The 26166-nt window shown below is 40.1% G+C and overlaps 1 protein-coding gene across 2 annotated transcripts in view; it reads right to left on the reverse strand.

Moving 5' to 3' along the window:
* The window catches only part of COP1 (COP1 E3 ubiquitin ligase), a 204884-nt gene that overhangs the window by 151108 nt on the left and 27610 nt on the right, over window positions 1-26166 (reverse strand). For both annotated transcript variants that reach the window (XM_090048661.1, XM_090048662.1), the window contains exons 7-9: window positions 10951-11010; window positions 8601-8677; window positions 795-852 (exon numbers count right to left, since the gene is read on the reverse strand). In XM_090048661.1, coding sequence (XP_089904787.1) covers window positions 795-852; window positions 8601-8677; window positions 10951-11010 — 195 coding nt within the window. The remainder of the gene's footprint in view (window positions 1-794; window positions 853-8600; window positions 8678-10950; window positions 11011-26166) is intronic.

The raw sequence follows: 26166 nt of genomic DNA on the forward strand, positions 1-26166 counted from the left end.
TAAAAAGACAAATCACCATGGTATCTAGGTATCATGAATGACAGGTGTACATGGACCAGGAAGAGAATATCCTCCACTCAATTAAAAACTGACAGCTGATTTTACATGTTAAAAAGTCTACAAGAATGCCAGTTCATGATTTATTTCACAATGCATTATTTACACTAATTTATTCTTTAGCTTATTTTCCCCAACATTTAAGATTGAAAACCGTTATTACCTGTACATTTGACCAAAACACATTAACAATTCAAGTGTGATGAGATGCCCAATCACAGGGTAAGGACACCTAGCGAGTTAGCCAAGAATTTGCCTATATTAGAGGTTTTACCTCAATAAATAAATCAATTAAATTTGAAGTCTTAAAGGACAGATGTCCAAAAACATATCTGTTGTGTCCTAGATGTTATCCAAAACTGATCAGCATATCTGAATCAGCTTACATGGTTCAGTAAGTCATGTCTCCCCTCCCAAATGCTTCCAGTAAAGAGGAATTAAGCCTCAAACAAACTGTGCCCCCCTCCATTTAAAATGACCATAAAAAAGAAAAATTAGCGTTGAAAGCAAAAAAAACCTGAGATAGTTAAATTTATTGCATCAGTTCTCCTGTGCAAAGAATACGTCCCTGACTGAATCTGGATTCATGAACATATGCAGTCATTCTTTTAGTTTCTGCCCTGAATAAGCATGTGACTTTTTAAAGATTCAGATTTATAAGAATGTGTTTGATCAATGTTCTGGATATTGAAAACATTATTTTTGGCTTTTTTGCAGAGATCTATGCATTACCTTACCTGAGAACTGCCACTGAACCCTGGAGGCTGGCTGTATTCCGTGGAATCAATAATACTACTGTAAAACCAAGAGAAACAGAAAACCTGCTTAAAAATCACTGTGCACTTATCCTCTATCATTTTCAACCTGTTTATTTTCCCTATTACATTCAGGAACAGACTTGTTTAGAAATTCATCCTACAGGCACAAAACACCAAGATTTTTTTTTTTAAATACAGAATAATGAAATGTCTGCTAGAGACGAAGGGGGGATTATCCTTATGCTTGCAAGAAATTCCACCTTATTGTTAAATGCATTTCTCTCAGAATATAGTTAAACATGGTAGTGTTCCACACAAAATGCAAAGACAATTATACTCTTTATTTTAAACACTGTGCATATGGCATGTGCTTTTTTTAAACACATGGTATTACAAAATAATTGTGCAAGAAAACCTGCCATCCAAGAGGGAGTTATTACTATTTCATGGAGCCCAGTATAACAGCATGAAAGTAGGAGTCACAGAAATTGGCTGCGGGGGGGAGGGGGGGAAGGGGGCGGTGAAGTGATTTCTGTTTCAAACACCACTGGCTCTCAGCCTTTCTGAACTTGAGGCACTCCTCACTGGGTTCAAGACATCCCCCCCATAACTTTTGCTAATTGAGTAGCCCCCACTTTCAAAATCTAATTTATATATCATGGTTCTTGCTTCCTTGCAGAGAAGATGGGCCGTGGCGGTGAGCAAGCAGAGACAAGCCTGAGCCTACGCTTATCTTCTTATCTCCTCACAGATCAGGGTACTCACGGTCCATGATCACTGCATTAAAGCACACTAAGAAATCATTTATCCAAGTCTGTATTAGACTGGGGTACAAGTTGTGAAGTACAGCTTTAAGCCTGAAAATATTCAAACCAGAGGTACAGCACAGGCATATTTCACTGCATATTTTCCCAGTTTTTCTTGCATGCAATTTTAGTAAAGTACCAAGTTGCTTTCTTTCAGAATTTTATTAAGAAAACAAGGCAAGAGAACAATAACCACGTTTTTTAAAAAAAGCTTTTAGTGCCCAAGTTCAGGAACTGAAGCAGAGGCGTAATGGGATGTCTGATCAGTCTGGGTGGTAGCACTGCATGGAGCAGCAGCATCGGTTGCAGTGCTGGTAGCACAGTGGCAGCTGGTCTGACAGCACAACTGACACTATTTTTGCACCTACACCAAGGCACCAAAGGTTGGTCTCTTGCTGACCCTCCCTTTATTATGCCACTGTGCTGAAGTATACATTCTTGAGCTTAAGTGGCCCAATTCTGAAAATTACTAACTCCCTTTCCCCTCTGCAGCATCTGACGACTTGAGTAGGAGTTACTGGATTTTCAACACTTTTGCATATGGGAACAATTAATTGGTCATCTAAAAAGCATATTTAGAAACTGAGCTTTAAGTACGCCTACTTGAAAATCCTGCCTATAGTACTTAAAACGATATGCAAATCCTTCCATCTTTTAATTGCCAGCCTTTACTTGTTTATTTAATACAGGATAGCATTTTGAATGTTAAATCTTAAAATACTTGCATATTTTCCACACAAAGGAATGGCATCAGAAAAAATTATTACAAAAATTATCTTGCAAATGCCACGGCTATAAACATTTTTTGAAAGTCTTGTTTTCACCTAATTATTCTATCACTTATTTACTTTTGGCATTTCATTTACCTTGGAGTAAAGAGAGGTTGTTATATAACAGTTTTTGTCAGCTTCATTTTTACGTTCTGATGTACAGCATACGGCTAGATATAAACAATGTTACTAGTGAAGGCTGCAGGATTTTTTGTTACTATTTATTATTGTTATAGGAAACATTTATTTGACTTGATTTGGTTAAAATAGAGCTCTGTACAGACACATGTCCTTGTCTTAGTTGCAAAGATTCATCTGTCATGTTGACATTTTGTGCATGATAAGACTACCGATTAACTAGAACAAGCATTTCAGCCATCTGTAATGCCAGGAAGACAAAATATTGGTAACTAATATTTTAGTCCTCAACTTAAATATTAAATTTAAGAACATATTAGAGATAAACGGGCACTCATGACAGCAGTGAAATTATTTTTACATACCACTCTAACTTCTAAAGAAGTCAAAGTGATGAGTTCTTACCAATTACTCCATTGAAACTATAAATAATAAAGATATACATGAAAGAAATATCTTCCAGGAAGATACCCATTTTGTACTGTATCTTTGGGGAGGAAAAAGTAATGGGCTGTTTCAAGCACATTCAGGGACAATGAACTTTAATCAGGACAGAGCCAGAAAAAAAAAAAAAGAAGTAATGAAACACAGCAGTTCCTGTAGATGGCAATAAGAATGAGATGCATGGTTGGAAAATAAGGAAAGATATGCTGCTGCTAGAGAACGGTAGAGAGAAAATTAACAGCAACACATGCAGATTTAGAGTGTCTAGTATTATTTTGCCACAAGTCTTCTAGATGAAAGGCTTCCAGAAATGCAGAAATAATTCCCCTAGCCCGAGACAGATAAACCAGCTCTGCACAATACTCAAAGGGTGAAGCTGAAGCTTGTTCAGTTAAAAAAAAAAGACAAAGTAAACTTAAAATGAAGGTCCTATTTACAAGCCTTCCTAATATTTAGAAAAACACAACTGTGATTAACAAACGCAGCTACAGTCATTAATAAAGCACATTATAAAGTCTGAAAGTAAAAACAAAAAAGCAACAGGTATATTGGCCTGCAGGTGGCAAATAAAGAAAGAATGAACAGATATGAAGGAATTAGAGAAAATAGGCAAAAAACATTGTTTGAACAAGCGAACATCAGGATAATATTAGGGATGTGCAAAGCTTCGGTCCCCGCTTTGATTCGGTGGCTGAATCTATGAAACCAAATCGAATCAGATGACCCTTTAATCTCTCCGTATCAAATCAGAACCCTCCAAATAGATTCGGAGAGATTTGGAGATTCGGAATAGAGACAGCTTTAAATGTTTTTTCTACATACCTTTAGGTACCGGGGGCTTGTGAGTGATGGGATGGTGGGGTGCATGGACTGTCCCACAAGAGTGTGGGAGGCTCCCCAGTGCACTCGTCAGCAAACCCAGAAGTGGACCAGAAGCACTTCTGATCCACTTCTGGGTCTTCCAGGGAGCTCGCTGGGGCCCCCCCTGCACCTCTCCAGCTTGGTGACTGGTGCCTCCCAGGTCTGCGGGGGGTGGGGCACCTGGGGTCCCCCTGCAGCCAAATCACCAAGCCAGGGAGGTGGGGGGGGTGGGATTGTCAGCATGTTCTCTGGCAGACCTGGAAGTACTTTTGGGTTTGCCGCCGAGCACATGGAGGGCCCCCTCCTGCATTTCTGTGGAATGCTTCATGTGCCCCAGCATTGCAGCGATCACGAGTTGCACCTGCTACCTCAAGGTATGTAGAAAAAACATTTAAAACTGTGTCTGTATCACTGGTTCTATGAATCAGCACTGAATCTTCAGATCCAGATTTGGCCAAATCAAATCCAGGACAGTGATCCAAATCAACAAATTGAATCACTGTCCCCGATTCGGGCCGAATCTGAATCAAATAGGGCCCGCTTCATACACCCTAGATAATATTATTTTTTAATTGGGCATCTTTCCCAGGAACATGGGTTAGAATGATTACATTTATTTGAGAAACTAAAGCTACAAGAAAACATTAGCTATACATTTCTTACATGCACCTACTCACCACCCAAGAGGCACATTGTGTTGGTTGGTTAGGGAAAAAAATTTCTTTCTGAGAAGCATTTGTTCTCTTAGCCCTTAATAATCCCACTCATCACCAATTCTATTTCCATTTGTTAATACATAAAAAACAGGAACCCTTAGCTCAGCAAACAAGTAATGTACTATTACACCACTTGATGTTTCATCATTTCTGGTAGAAATGCATTTTACAAATTTGGTTTCTTTTTGGCACATACCGAGTACAAAGCAAGCAGTTAAGTTACAACAATGTGTCTTCTGTAGTTATATCTATAGAAAATTCAAGGCCCCATTTTCATGTTAGAAAGCATGGCTATGAATACAAGATAGAGAAAGAACCACTTTTTGGCTAGGTGTGCTTATATGTTTGTGCTGAAGGAGGTTAGGGCTGGGGGGGGAAAGAAGTGAGGAATATGTAAAAAGAAGGAATAAGTTGTTATTCAAGCAGAAAACAAATTTTAAAAAGGAGGCTTGGTGGAAGAAGCCAGTGATTCAGAGGTAGAAGTAAATTAAAGGATACATCAGACAGGAACTAGACAAGGAACTGGTGGATCTAAAAGTTCAAGCAGAGGGAATACTGCAAACATACATACAAAACAGATTTTTCCATCATCAGCAAATATTTATGGTAACCTTGTACTGTTTTATAAAATACATTAGTAAGGAATTCTCACCAGATGAAGTTATAACAAGAAATTAAGTACGTGAACAAGATATGCCCTGGTTTAAAAACACATCATTTTAATTCATATGGAGATGTTCAACTTCCCTATAATTAAACAACACATTTGAACATGGAAATGATTATAAGTATACTTTAATATGAGATAATATATTTATATTTCATTCTTAATGGTTCATTGCATCTCTAAAAATGTGCTTTAATATGACATATTTCACTTAACATAGAACCAGAAGAGTCAGCACATTTTGAAACTCCCATCAATTATTCTGTAGCATTCTTTCCAAGGAAACATCAAGATTACAATTTTTGAGCTGTTCACTAAAACACATGCTTAATATTGGAAACCAAATTCATTTTAGGAAGTCAAGAGCTACTGGAATAGGAATGCAAATAATTTAGGTCTTTGGTCATATGAAAACAGACTCAATACCAGCATGTGGCGTAGTTATAGGTGCCAGAAAATCACTAGACAAGTGAAGTCACTTAAGAATTTTCCCTTTACATATTACTTGTTTTAGCAAAAAAACTACACTTTTTGACACTGGCAATATCACACTACAAGGTAAAGAAGGGATACTTAGAGGCTTGAAGCAGAGGTTGACAACATAAGGCCCATGAGCCAGATCTAACCTGCAGGCTTCCAAGCCTCCACAGCCAAGCAACAGGGGAAAACAGCAACAGCAGCTGGGTAAGAAGCACAGGTCTGGCTCAGACCTGACCTGGGTTTATCCGACCTGCCTCTTGGAAACCTCACCAACTGCTAATTTAGAGAGAAATTATCCCATATCCCTTCTGGAAAAGCCCTTACTTATTTTTTCTACCAGGTTCATATAATGCTATACATAAAACAATGGTTTTGTCAGGTTACATACTCTAGAATGAACAGGGCAGCAATAAGCAGATTATGTTTACAAAAAAAATGCAGGGTCACAGCATTGCAACTGCCAGATTTTTAAGCCAGGAAAGCCATTACTGTGACCTGTGTCTCTCTTAAGTACGAAAGGTTAAATGATGCTTCTTTTGCTGGACTGTAGTGACTAAAATAATGGAGATTTACCAACATGCCTACTAACAATTTCAGTAGCGTACAAGATAAGAACTACTGACCCTAAAATGGAAGTCATGTGGGGACCTGAACAAATGTCAGAAAAGCACTGCTAAAGTGAAACCAATGTGGGCCAAAGAAAGAAGATTTTACCAATATTTTGCCAATATTCTGGGCTATAAAATGTTATTCCAGTTTTGCAGTGGTACACAACATGGGTACTTAATCTCCAGGCCAGATCCAACCCCCAGCGCCTTGCCATCCAGCCCACAGAGCTCCTCAGAGGTCTATGACCCTGTGTGCTAGAGCTGACATGTAGATCAGTAAGGGGCTTGATCCCAGGACACGGAGTAGGTGGTGGCAGCACAGGGTCTCCAGGCCCTGGATCCTGGCATACGGGCCTGGGCAGAGGCAGCATGAGCCAAATCCAGGTACACGGACATAATCCTGGGGCACAGAATCCCATTTAGCCCATGCATTGGCCCTGCACCACTCTGTTGGCCTACGGGGACAAAAGGTTGAGCACCACTGTTATAAACCAATGCTTGAAAAAAAATAATTTGCTGATTTGTCTCAAGTGAGAGGTAATCTCATCCACTTCTACAGAAGCTAAGGTTTCAGTTTAAGGAAAGCCTGCGTGTCTTGAAAGACAAGGCATGTCTACACATGTGCCCTTAATGAACATTAAAAAATGGTGAAACTAGTTTAATCACACCAAAATTAATACCTGCAAATGAAAGTATCAAATTTAGGCGTGGTTAAAGTGCATTAACACGTGTGTAGATGCAACCTGGCACTAAATTTTAGTGCCAGGTCTGCCCAGCCACTGGGGGCACACGGCAGGACTACAGGGATTTGGCACTAACTTTAGTGCCAAGCGCCTGCATGTGTAAACACCTGCCCCCCCAAAAAAACAAAACAAAACAAAAAAACAATCACTCAATGCACAGTACATTTAGTCGCACTTAAATGCATGTGTAGATGTGTCCACATGGTCTTAAGTATGTGAAGTGTATAAAATGGCACAGGGTTAATTTACTGAGCCTGATGTCAGTCACAGACTTCCCAAATAGTAGTAGCATCAAGTTATCAAAGAACAATCAAATGAATCATTTTCACTGGTGATACTCAGAACCTTGAGCACAAGAGTGAAATTGTCTAGAGTCAGGCTAACTTCATTAAGCTGCTGCTTAGAGAAACCTTACCAGAAGCAGGGAAAAGGACACTGAAGTTATTCACTAATCAAAAAGACCCCAAAACAATGATACAGCAGAAGATGCTTCTTATCGCTTTCTCTAACACTTTACAACCCAGAATTTAACATGAATATGAAACATTACATCCGCAAGCAAGATGTAGGGACTTTATCCAGATGTTTGCTGGGCTTGTTACCATTACACTGCCCTGAAAAATCTCTAGTGAATGACCTCCCAACCACTTTAATATCTATCTCTGGGCTATCATGTTCAGTTCTGCAATAAGCAGGTGTTTACTGACGTAACAAAACCAAACAATATTGATCATGGTAAATACTGTCCTAGAAGACTATATCATTAAGAGAAATATAGCTGCAAGAAATGGAATAAAGTTCTTATACTTTCAATGTGTGAAATATCACCTTGATGGCATACTAGATTATTCACTGTTGAACTACTATAAAAATGTATATATTATAAAAAACACTTTAAACTATAATCACCAGCAAATGCAAAGCCAGGCATACACATCATTTAAAATTTTATCAGTAATCCAGAACATAATACCCCAGATTAAAATTCAATCAACAATACAATCTGAGCAACAAAATTTGGGTTTAACCAAAGACAGACAGCAGGTGGGCAGAACCAATGAGCATTTAAGTTTAAAACCTGGCCATGTGAACATGTAAATGTAACCTTTCATACTGATCAGAGAGTCAAAGGCCAGTCACTTACTTAATATGAAATTGCTTTAGACTGTACATGTGCCAAATACAAGAATTAATTGCATAATGTTCAAAGCACAGATGGTACTTATTAAATATTAGCTTTTCATACCCAGCAATTCAGACCGTCTATGCCAACTAATCCACGCCGTATTTAAAGCAATCAGCTTTTGAAGGCATCTGACAAAAAACGTATCTTTAATCCAGCTGTGGAGTCGCAACAACACTCTTCGCTAATGTATTGACAGAAAGATGCATACCACTGAGAAAACAGATGGACCCTATATATGATATTTTTTATTATATCCAAAAAAATAATTCTACTGGAGTTCCATGCATGACACAAAGAGGACTACTGAGGACTAGAGCCACATGTGGACTCTGCAGTCCAAATTCTGAGCAGCTGTGAACACTGTACCTGTGTGACGGTGAGGGAGTTTCACACTGAGGCACAGTACTATCCTCGCTGACTGGGGAGTACAAGCCACTCATTTCCTGAAACAGAGAGCCGAGTTACAACATATTAGAGGCGCACAAATCAATGGATGGATTTTAAACATACAATAGTGATGTATATATTTATTTTTGTGGCATGTAACCAAAGGCATATAATTTATTCTATTTCTACAAAGGATTCTCTCCTCTGCTCCAGTAACCGAATACATGGGTTTGGGTTTTTTTTTTCCATTTTAAGACCTATCCACAGGCAGGAGGCTGTGCCTTCAGAAATGGGCAAACCTTGTAGCTATCATGCATGCCTTAGTCACCCCCAGCCCAAACAACCGCAGTGCATGCAATGTGGTAATACATCTCAAGTCTGTCCAGAACTTTAACCTGAAGCAGAATGCCACATCTTATTAACCATGGAATACCTGTTCTGAGAAGGCTCTGCGAGATCATAGATTGAAATATGTTTGTATGAATTGAGCTATACTTTGTTAGTTACTGGGTGAAGGAGAAATCCTGAAGTTGTCAATTTTTATAAACGCATCAAAAAAGTGTCTAGAACAAAGAATTAATGCATTTTTTTTTTATGTATAAACTCGAAGTAAATAAAAAAATCTAGACACTAGGCTTATGGGTACTAGGTAGAAAGCTGGTGATGGCTGTTGGTAGTGGTAGGGGAGAGACTGCAGAAGCTTGGCTGATACCTGGGCAGTTTCAAGAGCCTGCCGAGTCTGACGCAGTCTCTTCAAATATCAATTCCTTGCTCCTGGAGCCAAACATTGTCCCATGAGAACATGGGACAAAGCTCAAAGAGCAGTCTAAGAATTGATTAGGGATGGAAGGAGATAGCTAATAGATTTAGAAATATCTAGAACAAACCCTAGCAACACTAAAGCACGTCTTATGACAATCAGAGTATCACAAAAGAAGGAACAGAATGTTATCAGGAGATAGTAAATTGTTCCTCATTTTATATATAGCAGTGGTTCTACTTCTGCTCCTTCCCAAGATTCTGCTGACTTCTACATACACCACTTCCCAAGAGCAGGGAAACAAGAGAAGGATGGATAGTTAATGAGCGTTGCTTGAATACTCAGCCATCATTGGGGTCTGAAAGCAGGAATCTCTGGGGCCATCTACACGTGCAGGTAAAGGTGTGATGGGATCTAATGCACAATTCACAGTCACACCTCCTGCCATGCCACACATGCATGACAGAAGGTGTGATTGTGGGATCCTGCATTAGATCCCATCATGCCTTATTGCTGGTCCTGGGGGAGCCTGTCCTGGCAAGAAGCAAGTTCCTGTGGCTGGAAGCCTCCTCAGATGTGAGGCTCCCAGCAACAGGGATTTCACATACTTCTGGGGCAGCCATGCCCCCCAAATGCCAGGACCCAGCTGAGTCCCGCCACCTAGTATCAGCAGCTGCAGGACTCTGGGTCCCTATAATCTGCATATGTAGCATCATCTCCTGTAGGGCTGGGAGCCTTTCAGTTGAGGGAGGGACCCTGATATATGTGCAAATTAACCCTTGATAGCGACCAGTTCTAAAGTTAGTACACATTTACAAGGTCTACCTTTATAGCTGATTGGAACTTATGGTATGATAGCTACTTTGCACATGTAGTTGTTCTCAAGGTAATTGTGCAAGTAACCAGTTAACTGCATGATGCATGCAGTTGTGTAGAGGAGGCTCCTGTGACATCAGCAGGCTGTAACAGAGCATGCTGCAGCCCTGGGTCTCCCCAGTGTTGGTGGACAGGGCAGAGCAGAGATGGAGAGGCAAGCAAACCTATATTGTGCCCCTTGACTGAAGGCTGTGCCACTACATCTCTTCCTGGTGTTTTGGCAGAACTCCAACTGGGAGGCTCAGCAAGGAACCATTACATCTGTCTGCACCTGGTGCGCTACATTTTTGTAGTGCTTCAAAGTGCTGCAGCCTTGCAGCATTGCATGTTATGTTACATCTGCCCACAGCCTGGGCTCTAACTAGTTGAATAATTCAACTAAAAGCAGCAACTATTTTAGTAATGTTATTATCAATACATTAACCAATAAAATTATGCTAATCTGCTCACTACCAAAGTAAAGGATTTGGGAAAATCTGAGTATCTGAGTAACAGGATGAATGGCCCCCTCTTCCACCAAGGTGCAGCTTACATGCATTCACTAAACGGACAAGTTAAAGAAAGAGTTTTATCTGTTCATTTTCCTGTTAATGAAACAAATGGCATAAATATAACACAGCAACCTACAGCCAAGCAGACAGCTGGGTGAAAATGTCAAATTGTCAGAGTTACAACAATGTCTGGGCTCCTCACCTCTACTCTTTTAATATCCTCTTCCAAAACACTTAGTTCCTTCTGGATCTGTTCCAGTTGCTGTGAATAAAAGAATAAAAGAAATCTGAACCAATTTGCACTGGCACCACTGCCATCATAAATTAAGTTCTTTTCATAAGGAAACCTTAACTAAGTTAGCAAACTACAAATTTCAAAAGTCACTGCACATAAATAGTGTGTGTTCATAGATTAATGTACACGGGCACACAAAACACATAAAAAGAAAGTTATGGTTGTGAAATAAATAGTACAAAACAAGAACATCATGTTCTTCAACACTAGTCATAAAAGGACACTGCATTATTAAATGTAATATGCTGTTCCTCTCCAGCACCTTCTATCCAAAGTACTTTATGAACATTAATTATGGCTTGAATCTCCTGTAAGAGCCTCAGCAATCACTTCATCCCGCAATGAAATGCTGCCATTTGTTTCACATAACAGCAAGCATACAAACTTCTCTATGAAGGGAGAACAGTTAGTACTTAAGCTTTGTTATATTGCTATAAAATGTAACTGTAGTCAACTGAAATAGCAACCAACCTATCTGAAAATCTACCAATAATTTCCAGAACAGAGATATGCGTGTCCACAACACCATTGTTAAAACTTCATGACCCTTTCAGGTGAGTGGACCATTTAGTCATGATACCTCACCACAGTTTTGAATGCACACCTCACTGACAGGTGGTACACCTTAATAATCTGCAGCCCTACAGCTACATGAGACAATATATTCCATAGCTTACTCAGATGCAAGATCAGTCTACAGAATAACCAAAACGACTTCCATTGACTCCACCCTTACTTTCAGCATCCTTTTTATGTTTTCCATGCAATTATTCACATAGGCTATAAACAGTTTGAGGAAATCCACAGGAATACAGCATAGCACTGTCACTGTGGAAATCAGAACTTTGTCAATGGACTGTTATAACTACTTATTAATAAGAGACAAAAAGGTTCAGATACACAGGACTAGCAGATTACTAGAGACAGCTGCTTGCCTGATCAAACAATAGTTCAGTGTAAGCATAATTCTCTTAAGTTTAATGCAAATAGTAGCCAGTTAGAATGGGAGCCTTTTAAAATTGTTATTAAATGGGCAGGTTCTTGCCAGTGTCAAACACAATGCATTTTTACATGCAGATAGATAACCAATAGTGTTCCTAGAATTTATAAAAGAATCTCAAGTTGCCCATGTCTAAGGCATCTATGTGGATAATAATAAACTCTAGGGAAGATTAGTAAACTGCTCCAAGAATCAGAAGTCTTGCAAGCTATGAAATGCTTTGCAGAAAAACAGCCCTTTTCTGCAGGCCATTGATTACACAGGGTCAATACATGGGCTCTGCAACAGATAAAAATCACATTAAGACTTAGAATTGTTAACGTTAAACAGGATTCTCCCCATGAAAAGCATGAAAGGAAAGGATTTTGGAGTCTATACTGATTTTTGGAACTGGATGACATGCACTAAATACAGTAACCTCTTTATTCTGGAGTTCTGAGCCTATATGTAACATTGGTCACAAACACTGTACGTGGCTTAAAACTACACTGCAACAGATACTTTAAAAACCCAGAATGGCCAACATAGTACAAATGGAAGAACCAGCTTGGAAAAACCTGTAACTAGAATAGCAGGTGGTAGGGTCATTCTTGTTAGAGATAACGCTAGCAAACTTTTGTGCAAGTAAAACTTGCATAGCATATATACTAGCTGTGCTCTGCTTTATTTACACAATGTTATTAGTGTCTTACTTTCATAAATTCCTTTAATACCTCTTCTCACAAAAATATAAAAGTTTCAAAACTGTAGCAAGGAGATGAATCAAAAGGAAATCTGCTCTAAAATTATGATTCTACATCTTTCTTGCCAAAGCCAGAAAATAGGTAGGTAGGTAGTTATTTTTACCTTTTCTAACTGCCTGCTGGTTGTTGCTGTTGCATTAAAAGTGCAAAAAAAAAAAGGTTCCTCTGTACATACAGAAGCAGAAGCAGATAAAGAGGAGGTGCAGCAGTGCAGCTGCATCCCCCTTTGGCTAGGTGTTGCTTGTGCAGTGAACTCTCAGAGCTCACCATCACATCAGCAGAGTTCCTGCTGGAAGTGCTGCACATGCTGTCAGCTCTATGAGCTCACCACCACAGCTTCTACCCAGTCTTGCTTTCAAGCCACTGTGGACCCTGCTACTATTTGCTCTTCCTTACCATCCTCCTCTTCCCATTCATCAGGAAGGGAAAGGGGAGGAAAGCAGCAATGAGGCTCAGCCCCTGCTTGTCTTCCCCTGCTGCTGAATTGGGGGGCCTGGAGAAGCAGGCTTTAGAGATGAAAGGAGATACTTTCAAGGAAGTTTCAAGGAACTATAGAAAGACAAATATTTAAATCTAGTACAGCTACATTTGACTATTAAGTCTATCACAGTCAGCTTAAATGGACCACTAATTGCCTATTAGCCAATTGTCTGAATATACAGCTAAACCAGTAGTCCTCCATCTTTTGGAATCATGTCCCCCTTTCTGTATTTCTTAAATTGACAGGTGCACCCCTGTGGTTCTGACTTATGGGTAATATAAATAGCATTATGTTACTACAAATCACACTATTACTTCTCTAAAAACTGTAGAAGATTTTTCCTTTTTCCCCTGCATTTCTTTCTTTTCCTTATTCTGCTTTCCTAGTCTTTCTTCACATACACCCACCCCCAGGAGTTCACTCCACACCTTAATTCAAATCTCCTCCTGCTAAGAAATGTCCAATAGATTATTTCCACCAATGTTTCATATAGCTAAACTTTAGTCTAACAAAACCCCTTAAATCAGTTTACTTCCATTCTAATTGAACATTCTGAACAAAAGAACAACTGATTTACAAGTTTTATCCATTGTAGGTTTTTTAGGGAAAAGGAGATGAGTTTTTATCTGGTAATTCGAGAGAGAGAGAGAGAGAGAGATTTGTTATCTTTAGTATTGATTTTCCCCTTTTGTTGTGTATGCAAAGCAAGCCAGACCTGTCAATAATTAGATCAGGACTTGGTTTTACCTATCCTGATACAGACCTAAAAATGCTTTTAGAGCTGAAATAAGTTGATATTAAAATCCTAGCATATACCAATAATCCTATGCCAAAGGAAAAGCTTATGGCACAAATATCATCAGAGGTAGTGTGTATGAAAAGTTTTCCTTCTGTGGTCATAAAACAGTGAGCCCAGTCAGACTAGCAAGCAAGAACAAACTTCATTCACAAAACCTGTTCTACAGGTCCTAGTATGGGACTAATTAATAGAGAAATCTCCATGACAGAAAACAAAGACTACACTTCCATGAAATAAGGGAGTACTCCTATATAGTGCCTCTACTGGCTCAAAGCTGTGCTTACAGAAGCTTTAACTTCCAGACTAGAGTCAGCCATAGCAAGGATGCCAAACTCCATGGCGAGATAAGGATTGCTGAGCCAGTCTAAAGGCCAGAACGGGAACAAACGCATGTGCTATGTGTAGTGCCAAGTCCACCCCACATGCCACATGAAGCCTGGACCAGGCCCACTCCAGGACTTGTACTACAAGTGGCAAGCAAGCTGGATCAAGCTATGCAGGCAGTACAGGAGACCAGTGCAGCCTATATTTCTAACCAAGTCAAAAGCATGTGGGATGTCCCGTTCCTTGAAATGGAAGGAGTTCCGTCTCAGATGTCAGAGGCCTGCTGCTTCTGACACCAAAAAAACCCCACCAAACCAAAAACCAAAAACACAACCAAAAACACAACCTCAATGACTTAGCATTATTCCATCTACAAAATTCCAGGGTAAAAAGTCTCTGAGGATAACAGGTACAGTCACTAAACTAACCACAGAAATATCAGTAGTCCTCAGGAAGCATCTGGCAACTTCTTGTTCTTACCCAACAGGTGTCAAGAAACACTTAAATAAGAATTACAGAGGAATTTTCCTTCCTTCAGGTTGTTCCTTTCAGAGGTGATCTCTATAACCAAGGAACAAGACATAAGGAATAAGAAGTGGTAAAATAATCTTCTTCCTCCTCCTCTTGTTCATTAAAGGCAGAAAGAAACTGGGTAGAAATAATTTTTTTACAGTATTTAAAGAACAGATCTGAAACAAAGGAATCTCCATGGAAAGCAGGTTTTCCAAAGATATTTTAGATGTAGGGCATGAAGTAGTTGGGAAATATATCCAAAAAGAGCCCTCCACATACAGCCTTTTCTTTATAATTTATCCATGGAAAGTTAATTCCACAACTTCTTCCACAGAGAACATCTGGGCCCAACAGATTACAAAACCACTGGACTCATATACAGTCACAAAAGTATTAAACACAACAGCATAACCTGTGAATTCACAAGATCTAACATAGTACCTACACCACTGCATTTGCCACAGTTAGTTGCAACTGAATCTAGTAGATTCAGAGATGCAGGGCATATCATGAGTAAAAAAAAAGATCATAGAATTACAGAATCACTGAGTCAGAAGGGACCTAGACAGATCATCTAGTCCGACCCCCTGCCATGGGCAGGAAGGAGCACTGGGGGTGGCAGTGGTCATAAGACCCCAGCCAGGTGCCTATCCAGTCTCCTCTACATACCATATAACACAAAAGTGTCTTCATTCCAACTGAGGCCCCTTGGTGTAATTTTTAAATAATTGTGAAACATAAAAAGCAGCTGGAACATCTTTATCACTTCTGGAGTCCCCTCACTTTTAGAACATTCTAGCTACTCTATTCAAAAGCAAGAGATTCAAAAGATCTTTGTGTTCTGTGGAATGAAAAACATTTTACTAGCTAGACCTAAATCATGAAGAGCCTCTTGATACCACATACCTGGTCATGGAGATAACTTTCCAGGGATGTTATGGAACTTTTTGCCCTGCCAAAAACTGACTACCTTCCCCCAGAATCTAGGAATCCCAACTGATATTAGTTTATTCGTAATGGGAAAATACTGTAAAACCATCTTAACACAAACCTCATTTATGGAAAAAACGAAGTAAAAAATTGTGTGTGTGTGTGGCGCGTGTGTGTGCATGTCTGAAAATTGCCATGACTTTCATTGACTGAACGTGCACTTTCCAGAACTTTATGCAAAAGCATTTTACGCTTTCCACAATGTAAGCTATAGTTCTTTGAGCAAAACTTGAAGTCTTACAACTACTTATGTGGCAACTCCAATACTGACAATCCGTAAGCATGGGTGCCCTTCTCCCATGGTCCCCATCTGTCTTCTGCAGATTAAATCCTTTGGTTCTACCCATAATCACATCACCCATTCAAAAAAAAATCTTTCTTTCTACCTCGTTAGCTTGCCATTAAACTTGCTTTCCAGTGCATATAAATGTGAGACACCAACTGAATCTCAAGATGTACAAAGCAAAATGTGTCTCTCTGTAAATATGTTTAATCCTTAAACAGGGTATATACCCACCAGATCTGATGTGATCTTTCTGAGTTCTTTGCAACAGAAAAAATGCTCTATTATCTTTCCAAAGTAAAAAAAAGTGAAAATTATAAACTAGCATTTTCTGAGGGGTACCTCAAGTCTACTGAGGGGTGCCTCGAGTCTACAAAGGTTTACAACAACTGCTACAGAGAAAACCTGAGCAATACTTTTGATGTCTTGAAAGCCCTAACATATATTCTATTGTTGTATTGTAAAGACACAGCAATTAAGTCAACATTAAAGTCTAGGTTGTTACGGATTTTTCTAGTCTCCTACATATACTGGGAAATCTCACTTACATTTTACCTTCATTATCTCTCTCAGATATTATGAAATCTCTGAATACATGAAAAGGAATGCAAGGGTTCTTTTTGGATAAGGACATGAAGTACAACCCAATGGCCTTACTACTGATTTAATCCAGTTGGTCAAAACTGAAATCTCAAGGTTCCAGCCAGATGAGCAGATTACCCCAAATTCATCAGCTAACAAGCAGGACAGATTACCTTTCTCTGCAGAGAAATAATTTTTTGCCTTCCTGTACTATTTGGATTCCTTCAAGGGGAAGAACATTTTCTTATTGCTTTGTGAGTGATTTTAAGGATCAAAACCCTGTATTTAAAAATATCCAGTGTAGACTGGAAGCAGAACTCCGAAGGGAGGAAGGGAAGAGAAAAACACCCATTGAATCTTTAAGAATGTTAATTTCTCTTTCTGCCTTTTTTTTAAATAAACTGAAGCTTTGATCATGAAAGTGATTAGGGAGGGGAGCTCTTGGATAGGGCTAGTGATGGGGAAGCAATAATACTTCTTTACGCCTGGCTAGGAAAAAAACCTGCAAGAATTAGCAACTTCACTCACTACGAGATCCCTAATCCTTTACATTCATTCTTTGCCATTGTGAGATATGAGATACTGGGCCACATAGATCTATAGCAGGGGTCTTCAACCTTTTCTAAGAAGTGTACCCTTCGGCCAGACATGGAGCAGTGGAGGTGGCCAGACATGGAAGAGATGAGGCTTGCATATGGTGGCACAGGGCATTGAATGGCGGTGGCAGCCACCATGTGCGAGCTCTGTCCCCCCTCCTTGCATCCGGCCAGCCAGGCAGTGCCTGTGAGCCCTAGAGAGGGGAGCCACTGCCCTGTCCCCACTCGCCCACCCACACATACCCCCTAGCACCTTTTCAAGTACCCCAGATGTACCCCCAGTTGACAACCCCTGACCTATAGTACTAGCCAGTATAGTGTTTATCACATTCTTAGGCTATTACCTATATGTTTAAGCAAAAGGAAGAATTTGAGACAGGATATAAAAGCAACATTACCGATTGCTCAAAGATTAGTGCCACTGAAATAGCAGAGGAAAAAAGGTTTCCTAAGTGACAGATCTTTTCCCCAAGTGTCTCAAGAACTGAGACTAAATTATACTGAAATAACGCTACATGGTAGAATTCCTCACCAGCTATTACAAAGAAAAGCAGCCAAGGCAAAGACTGCGGGGGGGGGGAATAAATAAAGAGAAGAGATTCTTATAGCTACTTGACTTGAAAAACTGGAGCCCCTTCAGCTTTTCCTGCCCTAGGAAAGAACACAGAATAGTCCCTTATCAGGAATGAGGCAGTGGCAGTACTGTAACAGGAAAAAACAATGAGAAGGGGCTAGAAAGAAAGGAACTACATGGGAGGAAGAAGGACATGTCTTTTTTGGTCACATGAGAGATGCCTGTTCCTTCCTCAATGCAGGACTGAGCAGGATTGACACTTCTGCTACAGCTTATCTTCATGACATGCCTATCTTCCATTTTATCTTCTCTAAGAGGGGAAAACTACTGAAGACCGTGCAGAAAAATAATCCCAAACCTATCCTTAAAGCTCAGAAGGGAAAGAAATCAAGTATGTAAAAATATCAAGGCAGGCTACAAGAGAAGATCCCTTACACTCTTCAGAAAATAATTCCCCCGCTATCTTGGGAGGTCAAAAAAAGCCAAAACAAACCCTGAACAAACGCATCCTACAGAAACTATTCTTGTGTCTCCCAGAACAAAACTGAGTGGATCCTTATTCCACTGATTAAGGAGTCTGGCCTCCAAAATCATGCAGCAATTAGAAAGCCATAGCAAAAAGAAGTTATTGGATTTTTTACCTGTGATGTTTCAATAAGTACTAATATAAAATAAGTTTCTTCATTTTATTATAAAAGTATTGAATAGGTGCACTGAAAAATTTTTTGGGCCAATACCGATAGCCAATTTTTAAGGCATATCAGCCGATACCAATCCAATTTCCAGTATGCAGCCCAGAAGCTTGAAGAGCAGCATCCAGCTGGTAAGTCTGTTGTGGTGGAAGGTGAGGGGGAGGGAAAGGGGTGGCAGACTGAGGTCTCTGCAGTGAGGGAGGGAGTAGGGCTGGGGCTGGGGTGAACACTGCCGTGCCAGGGAGGAGTAGGCGTGGGATAGAGTTGTGGCTCATCCAGGGGAAGTGGGGGTGGGGGGCGGTGTTGCTCCCATCGCTGTGCATACCCCAGGAGGACACGGATGGGGGAAGGGGGAAGGTGTGTGCCCCTGGATCTGCGCAGGGTGGGGCAAGCTGTCACTGCAAGCTGGGGCTGGGGCGGCACCAGGCTCTTCCCAGCTGGGGCTGGGCCAAGTTGCACTCAGAGCAGGCGGTGGCGGGGCTGGGAGGGGGGCTGCAGCCACCCCAACCAACATTCACTGTAGCCCCCCCAACCCCCTTCCCAGTGCCACCGCCACCCGCCCCAAGCACAGCCCAGCCCACACCACGAAGAGCACTGGGAAGGGCTCAGGGCAGCCCCAACACCAGCCCACAGCAGCAGCCCACCCTGCCCTGCACAGATCCAGGGGCACACGCCCCCCCCACAATGCCCTCCCAAGGTGTGTGCAGCAGTGGGAGCCACCCCTCCCCCTCCAGACAAGCCAAGACTCCATCCCACATCCACCCCATCCCAGCTGAACAGCACGTACCCCAGCCCCACTCCCTCCCGCACGACAGGGGCCTTGATCTCCCCCCATCCTTGCCCCTTCCCTCTCCGCTCCCCTTCTACCACAACAGACTTACCAGCTGGATGCAGCACTCCAAGCTGGTAGGCTGTGCTTCTCACCACCTTTGTGTTGTGCTGTGGCTACACACATGCACAGTGCATTTATCAGCCAAATTATCGGCCATATCAGGCAAAAAAGCCGACTTCCAATAGTCAATTTTCTTCATATCCATGCCAATCCAATATCAGACCAATGCACCTTTAGTATTGAACTCTGAAGCACTTAAGACTTCTTTTACTACAATACTGTAAATTGCTCTTCATTTGAGGGAAAGCTACAAAAAATAAGGAGAATCAAATATATATCAATCAATATATTATAAATGAAAATCTCTATATTTTATTGTCCATATACTAGTAATTTTCTTGGCATACTGTCAAGTAATTCAGTCCTAACAGCTCATATTGAAAAGCTTGAAATGCAAATAGGTTTAAAGCCTCACGTATTTAAGCACAGTGGATAGAAAAAAAGATTACACAGTTATAAATACATCTCAAGAGTCTTGGAATGTAATAAAGAATGTATGACAATCATAAGAGCATGACTGATTTCTAGTTTTGTCATCTCCCCTTGCCTACTCATTAGCCCATCCACATGTGTAGCTACTGAACAATAAGGTTTGACAGGTAAAGTGATTAGCAAGAGCTAATCACAGCCCTAGAGAATTCATGATTCCAATTCCCAGCAATTATCCCTCCATAACTAATAGGGACTCTTATTTCTATTAACATCTTCATTATGTGGAAGGGGAAAAAAGACTTTTGCAGGTAGATATATTTGAAGCTTAGAGAAAGATGATGATGATCCTTAAATTCCAAACAGATGCTGTTTCAGCCCAGCAAAACTGTACAACACTTCAAGATTAAGTGAATATCCCAGAGAAGATTAAAGATCCCATACTTTTCATGTGTCTACTTATGTAAGAGGACTCATTAATTACATACAAGATACTAAATGCAGCACTACTAGAAAAATTCACAAAATATATTAAAATGCAAATGTCCAACAGCTATATTAATACTAATTTATAGCACTACTTATTAAAATTAATATTAGTTTCCTATGCACAACTGAGATGCTTCAAACATGTTACAAGTCCTACACTGGGTCATCTATCACCGGATTGGTTGGTTGGTTGTTGGGGGAGGAGGGGGTTGCAAATGACACACTTTGGACATTGATGTTCCTAAGTTAAGTCACCTTCAAAGCATGGTTAAAAAAATTAAAGTTGTTTACTTTGGCGTTTGTCCTACAGGCAACTTAAATCATTTTTATAGCTGAATGCAAAATTATGGGGTAATATATGGTTTTATTTTAACTGATACAAGACAACTACATTTTAAAATGTTTTAAATTAAATACAAATATGCAATGAGACTGCATTATCACTAAAAACCAACAATAATCAGTGCAATGTAGCTAAATTAATGATGCTGCTGTGAAACCTTAGCTTTTAATAAAGTGATTTTAACTGTACAACTCCAGATTTTCGCATTTGGTTTCCCTTAACAAAAGGGAGAAAAAGAAAAAAAAGCTTACTATTCCAGAGTTATTTAGTTTGACCTTCCAAGCTCCTTGATCTACAGCTATGATTTCAGCAGATGAGATTGCTGGATCAAAGAACTTGGAAGTATGCACTTAATTAATCACGCACACATATGGACAGCACATATCCATGCTGAATTTGCACTACAAACATGTATATTTTCTATTAGGGATGATCAATACAAATTTTTTCAACCAGTTTCATCCCTTGTTTAAACTGTTAGTCTTGTTTCAAAGCTATTAGCCTGCCGTGAATGTCAAGCTTCAACCATTTCTGTTTGTAGTCTTTTCCAAGAAAAGAAGAATATTTTCTTCTTACAGTAAGGAAGACTTAACTTTTCCCCACCACCCTTCCATAACTTAAGAGAATAAGAAAGAGAAGCAATAAAGCACACTTTAAAAAAAGCCAATCCTCTTTGTACTGAGAGCATGCAGGGAAAATTTCAGCTGCAAAGAACGTTTAGATAATTAGGAGCACGTCAAGATATAAATTCTAGTGGAAATTCTGGTGAAACTGTTGTAACGCATTTCACTTCTGGGAAATAAATGAACATGCAACACAGAGAAGTTTGTGATAACTTACAAGTTGCGCATAACTCTAAAAAGTGAATATGCAAAAATGGAATCCTGTTCTACAGCTACAGACCTTCTCACCAAGTGTTGTGGGGCTTATTTGCTGATTCTCCAGACTAACTTATATCTTTATTATTCCTCTTTTCATTTCAGAAATAAACCAACTGAGACAGATAATGATCCAGCATCTATGCCAGTTCTCTCGTAATCAGTTATCACATGATCCAGAATTTTTATTGGGTACTTTGGGCCTCATATTTAACCAGCTTGAGATCCCAATTTCAGGCCAAATGTATAATCTTGGAGAAACCATTTATTTTTAAAAATGAACCGAGTAGATCTATTATGGTGCTACTGCAAGAGCCTAAAGATTCTCAAGAACCTACTTTTGCATAAAGAACAGAGTAGAAAGTCATTGAAAGATTCTCGAAGTTGGCCACTTTTTAAGTTATGCATCTAACATTTCCAGGCTTACAATATATTTTATTCAACCTATCCAACAGCTGCATACATCTTCTCCCAGTTTTTTAAAAGTACAGCCACAACTGATATCTTAGTGCTCTTTGAATATATTACCAAAGTATACAAATTACACAGATAAACTGACTGTAGAGCAACAACTATTATGCTGTATCAACTGAGGAATTACCTAGTTTTCCACCTAGGAACCTGTAATATATAACCAAACACTTAATATCACCCTGCATAATAGACACTTGCAACACTACATGAAAGAAGCTTTTTTATCCTAAGGTTCCAAATTATTCTTTGTTAGAGTCAAGTTACAAGTATCCTTCAGTCATTTTGACCATAATCAGGTTTGAATTAGGGAGAAGGTAGTGACATTCTTCCAAACGTCATCCACAAAGAAGTTTTTCCTTTATGAATCATCAAAATGAGATAGTGTTCAAGAGTATACTGTACAGACATTTTAAACACGACTGCATGTCCTCTGAGCCCCAGCAGGCACTTTGAAGACTTAACTTAATCAGCCACAGGGTTCTGCTAGCCTTCTTGGGCTTTGTTCCCCTTGACTAGGGAAAACAGGCATGCATCTTCCCAACCATCCATCCACTCGCATCCAAATATCCATTGTCACTCTCTTATACAAACGAGATAGTCACAGTAAATTCAGCTGACCTGTGATCCTCCTTCTCCTTTACTATACAAGGAATAATATATTTATCTATATGGACATTCTGCTTTCAAAGTCAGCACCTCCCTTAGATGAACGGAGATGTTTCCACTTCACACAGCAATTGTCTAATGCTCTCCATAGACATTTTTGTATTTGTTACATCTGGTACATCTCCACTACAAGATTACTTCGTCACTTGCTGAGTTTTAACCCAAGCCCTCTACAACAACAACAAAAAATCTTTGAGTATTAGCATATGTGCTTTGAACCCATGATCACTTCCCAGATTTGAAGTGAACACAATTAAACCCACCTACTTTACAGCATGGATATGGCAAGAGCCTAGTTCTCCAAAACCATTTTCCCCACAATTTTCTGGGTCTGTGTTTTATGGTCTTCTAATCTACTTATTTCCGACTTGTCTCATAATGGGAACCTTCTACCTATCAGAATATGGCCAGTCAGACTTTAGCTGTGCTACATGGACTGCTCCAATTCTATGCTATTTAACTTGGTCATTTTTGCCACCAGTCTGAAGGACCCCAACTCAGCAAGCTGTAAGCTGGCTAGAGGACCACATCAGGGGTTCAGCTGCCCTCTGGCACGATTTCAGCAAGGAACTTAATTTTGAGAATGCAAGAGCTTCTCTAAAAGCCTAAGGGAAGGGAGAACAAGGCAGACCACTGGCTGCTATCCAGCATTTGGGGGGGAATTAGAAAACTCAAGAGCATCTACTCAAGGCAGAGGGTACTAATAGCAAGGCCAGTAGTTCTTCACCTAGCTTCCCCTTATTACAAAGGGTTTGACTAAGCACTACAATTCATACCAAATGAAGGGCATACAGTCCTGCAAAACAGGTTTTACAGGTGAAACTGCTTGGTTTGGTGGTGACAGCAAGTGAACAGAGATGGCAAAAAAGACTGTCAGTGGAAGGAACACAGGATCAGGAACTGAAAACAGTAATCAGGAGGTGTTCTGCAGCTTGTGGTGTGCTAAAAGGGCATTCTGTTGGATGTCCTTGGGAACCTTCTGCACTTAATTTTTACTTGGTTGCCAGAATCGTAGAGGACTGCATCCAAGTAGTCCTTTCCAGTTCTTAGGGAATCTCAAGTTAATGAGGTACTAAGATCCCTGGGATGTGCCCCCAAAAGTTTTACCCCCAGTGTACATCTACATACATGGTTATTAAAAAGTCTGGACCCTACAGGCAAGCTTTGCTTATCTGGGTGCCAAGACCGGGTCAGCTCTGTGCGGAAAGTGCTTTATGCAGTCAGATGATCAGTATCCAATTCTGAATACCTGCATAAAACTTATCCAAGGTGTGAAGAGTCACATGAAAAGCTACAATGAACTATTTCTCCCTCCCTGCTGCAGTAGTGATTCACATGCGCTAGGATTTCTAGGGCCATATCACAGGATTCTGTGGTGCAGTAAACTGAGCTGTTTTGTGATTCTTTCCCTAGTGAAATAAGGAAGAACCAGTTTGTCCTTGGGCACATCAAAGAAAATTAAGCAGGGCAGCAGAGGCCTATGAACATGTAAGTACCATATTTTCTCACATATAACACATCCATTTTCTGAACGGTACCATGGGCAAGCAACTAACAGCAGGCACAGAGCCAAGACTACTTCTCAGCCTGCTGCCAACTTTGCATGGGCTCACGAACTGACTCAGCACATGTCCAACCCCATATGCTGGAGCTGAAGCCCGGTACAGGGCTCAATCTGACATGTCAGATCTAAGGCCAAGTACAGGACCCATATATCAGCCTGATGCAGCGTGCAGGGCTCCCTAGCAATCTGGAGATTTGGCAGCAAGGAAGTTCTCCTTGTCCTGGCTCCCAGAGCTGCTCGGTCCCTCTGGGGATCCATACTCCTCACATAATGCACACTCTAATTTCCCCCCAACTGGTTTGGAGGAAAACCAAGAATATTTTATGTGAGAAAAATATGGTAGTTTGCATCCCATATACCTTAACTGAGAAGTGAGCAAGTACTAGTTTAGATGAAAGCCATGCTTTGGGGCTATAGCTAAAACTTAACTATTCTATTGGGTGGAAGTACTAGATTCAGTGAGCAGGTTCTGTTGTCAAAGACAGGAGGAGTCAGGAGCTGGAGTGCAAGTTAAACACTGCCACAAAGACCTATGCTTGATTCAACCTTTGAAGTTTTCTTCACAACCGTAACTGCTAGACAGTGAAGCTGGAAGAGAATCTAGGAACTAACAGCACCTTCAGAGCGGTGCCAATGAATAATGCTGTCATGCTAAAGCAGCCCAGTTCAAATTTTTGCCATCAGAAAGGAAGCCAGCATGTAGAATCCTGACCAAAATATTTTCCCTTCCCTATCTTACAAACTTCATTTCAATGTTTCAGAGCACCAAGTGACATGTTTCATAAGTTACAGAAATCAAAGAAAGAAAAGACCCATTCCATGACTGACCATCTACCAGTCAATACACACTCGTTCTCTACGAAACTAGTTTGGGAAGTGTACTGGGCTAAGTGCTAGTGCTTTCACCATTTCTAGTGCAAGACTATTCCTAGTCTACTCAGTCTCATACTTAAGAAATTAATCCTGATACTGAGCCTAAATTTTTCTTTGCTCAATACCATCCCATTACTCTTCATTAAGAGACTGATGCAAACAAAAAAAATAAATAAATCACTGAAGTCAGCAGAAAGGCTGCCATCAACCTCAGCAGGTTTTTGGATCACCCACTATTTCTCCTCGAATCACTCTGAACCATTCCTATTGCTGATGTTTACACTCTGCAAATAATTTTAGACCTACATCCTGCTTAATAGTTAAATGGAAAAGGACTCTAATTTCCTCTAATTCTTTCATTAGAAGACAAGCCCAGAGTATCCCTTTTCATTTAGTTGCGATATGTTTGTGTACTTTCTTCCATCTTTTGTATATTTTTTGGGATGAGGTTGTACACCATACGATCTTCCAGATGTGGTTTCACTACTGCTATAACAAAAAAATAACAATAATTTCCATGGTTTGAATCATAACACCTCTCTCTCACTTAAGAGCTAGTCATATGAAACAAGCGTGCTATGCTCATTGTTTGTGAAAGAGCCAGTTCTGTCCATCACCTCTTCTCCCGTTTCCTTTTGGCATTACTGAATTCCAAGTCTCTCTCCCCCAACTTTTGAATGTCTGTGTTTATAGATCTCTTCCCTGATGTATCAGCTTCCTTGTATTGCTTCCCATTTTGATCTCACTCATTTCCTGGCCATGTTTTTTGTTTTTTGTTTTTTTTTTATCCTTGGGACCTTCACATTATTTCTTTGTTCTCAGTGATCTTTGTAACTTGTTCCAACTTGGTATCATGCCTTAATGGAATTAACATCCTGGTTTCACATCTCTTCCAGATCACAGATATGAATTTAACATAACCCTAATGTTTACAAGTG

This window comes from Crocodylus siamensis, chromosome 5, assembly GCF_052110815.1.
Source record: "Crocodylus siamensis isolate JL-2025a chromosome 5, ASM5211081v1, whole genome shotgun sequence".
In the NCBI taxonomy this organism is placed as follows: domain Eukaryota; kingdom Metazoa; phylum Chordata; order Crocodylia; family Crocodylidae; genus Crocodylus; species Crocodylus siamensis.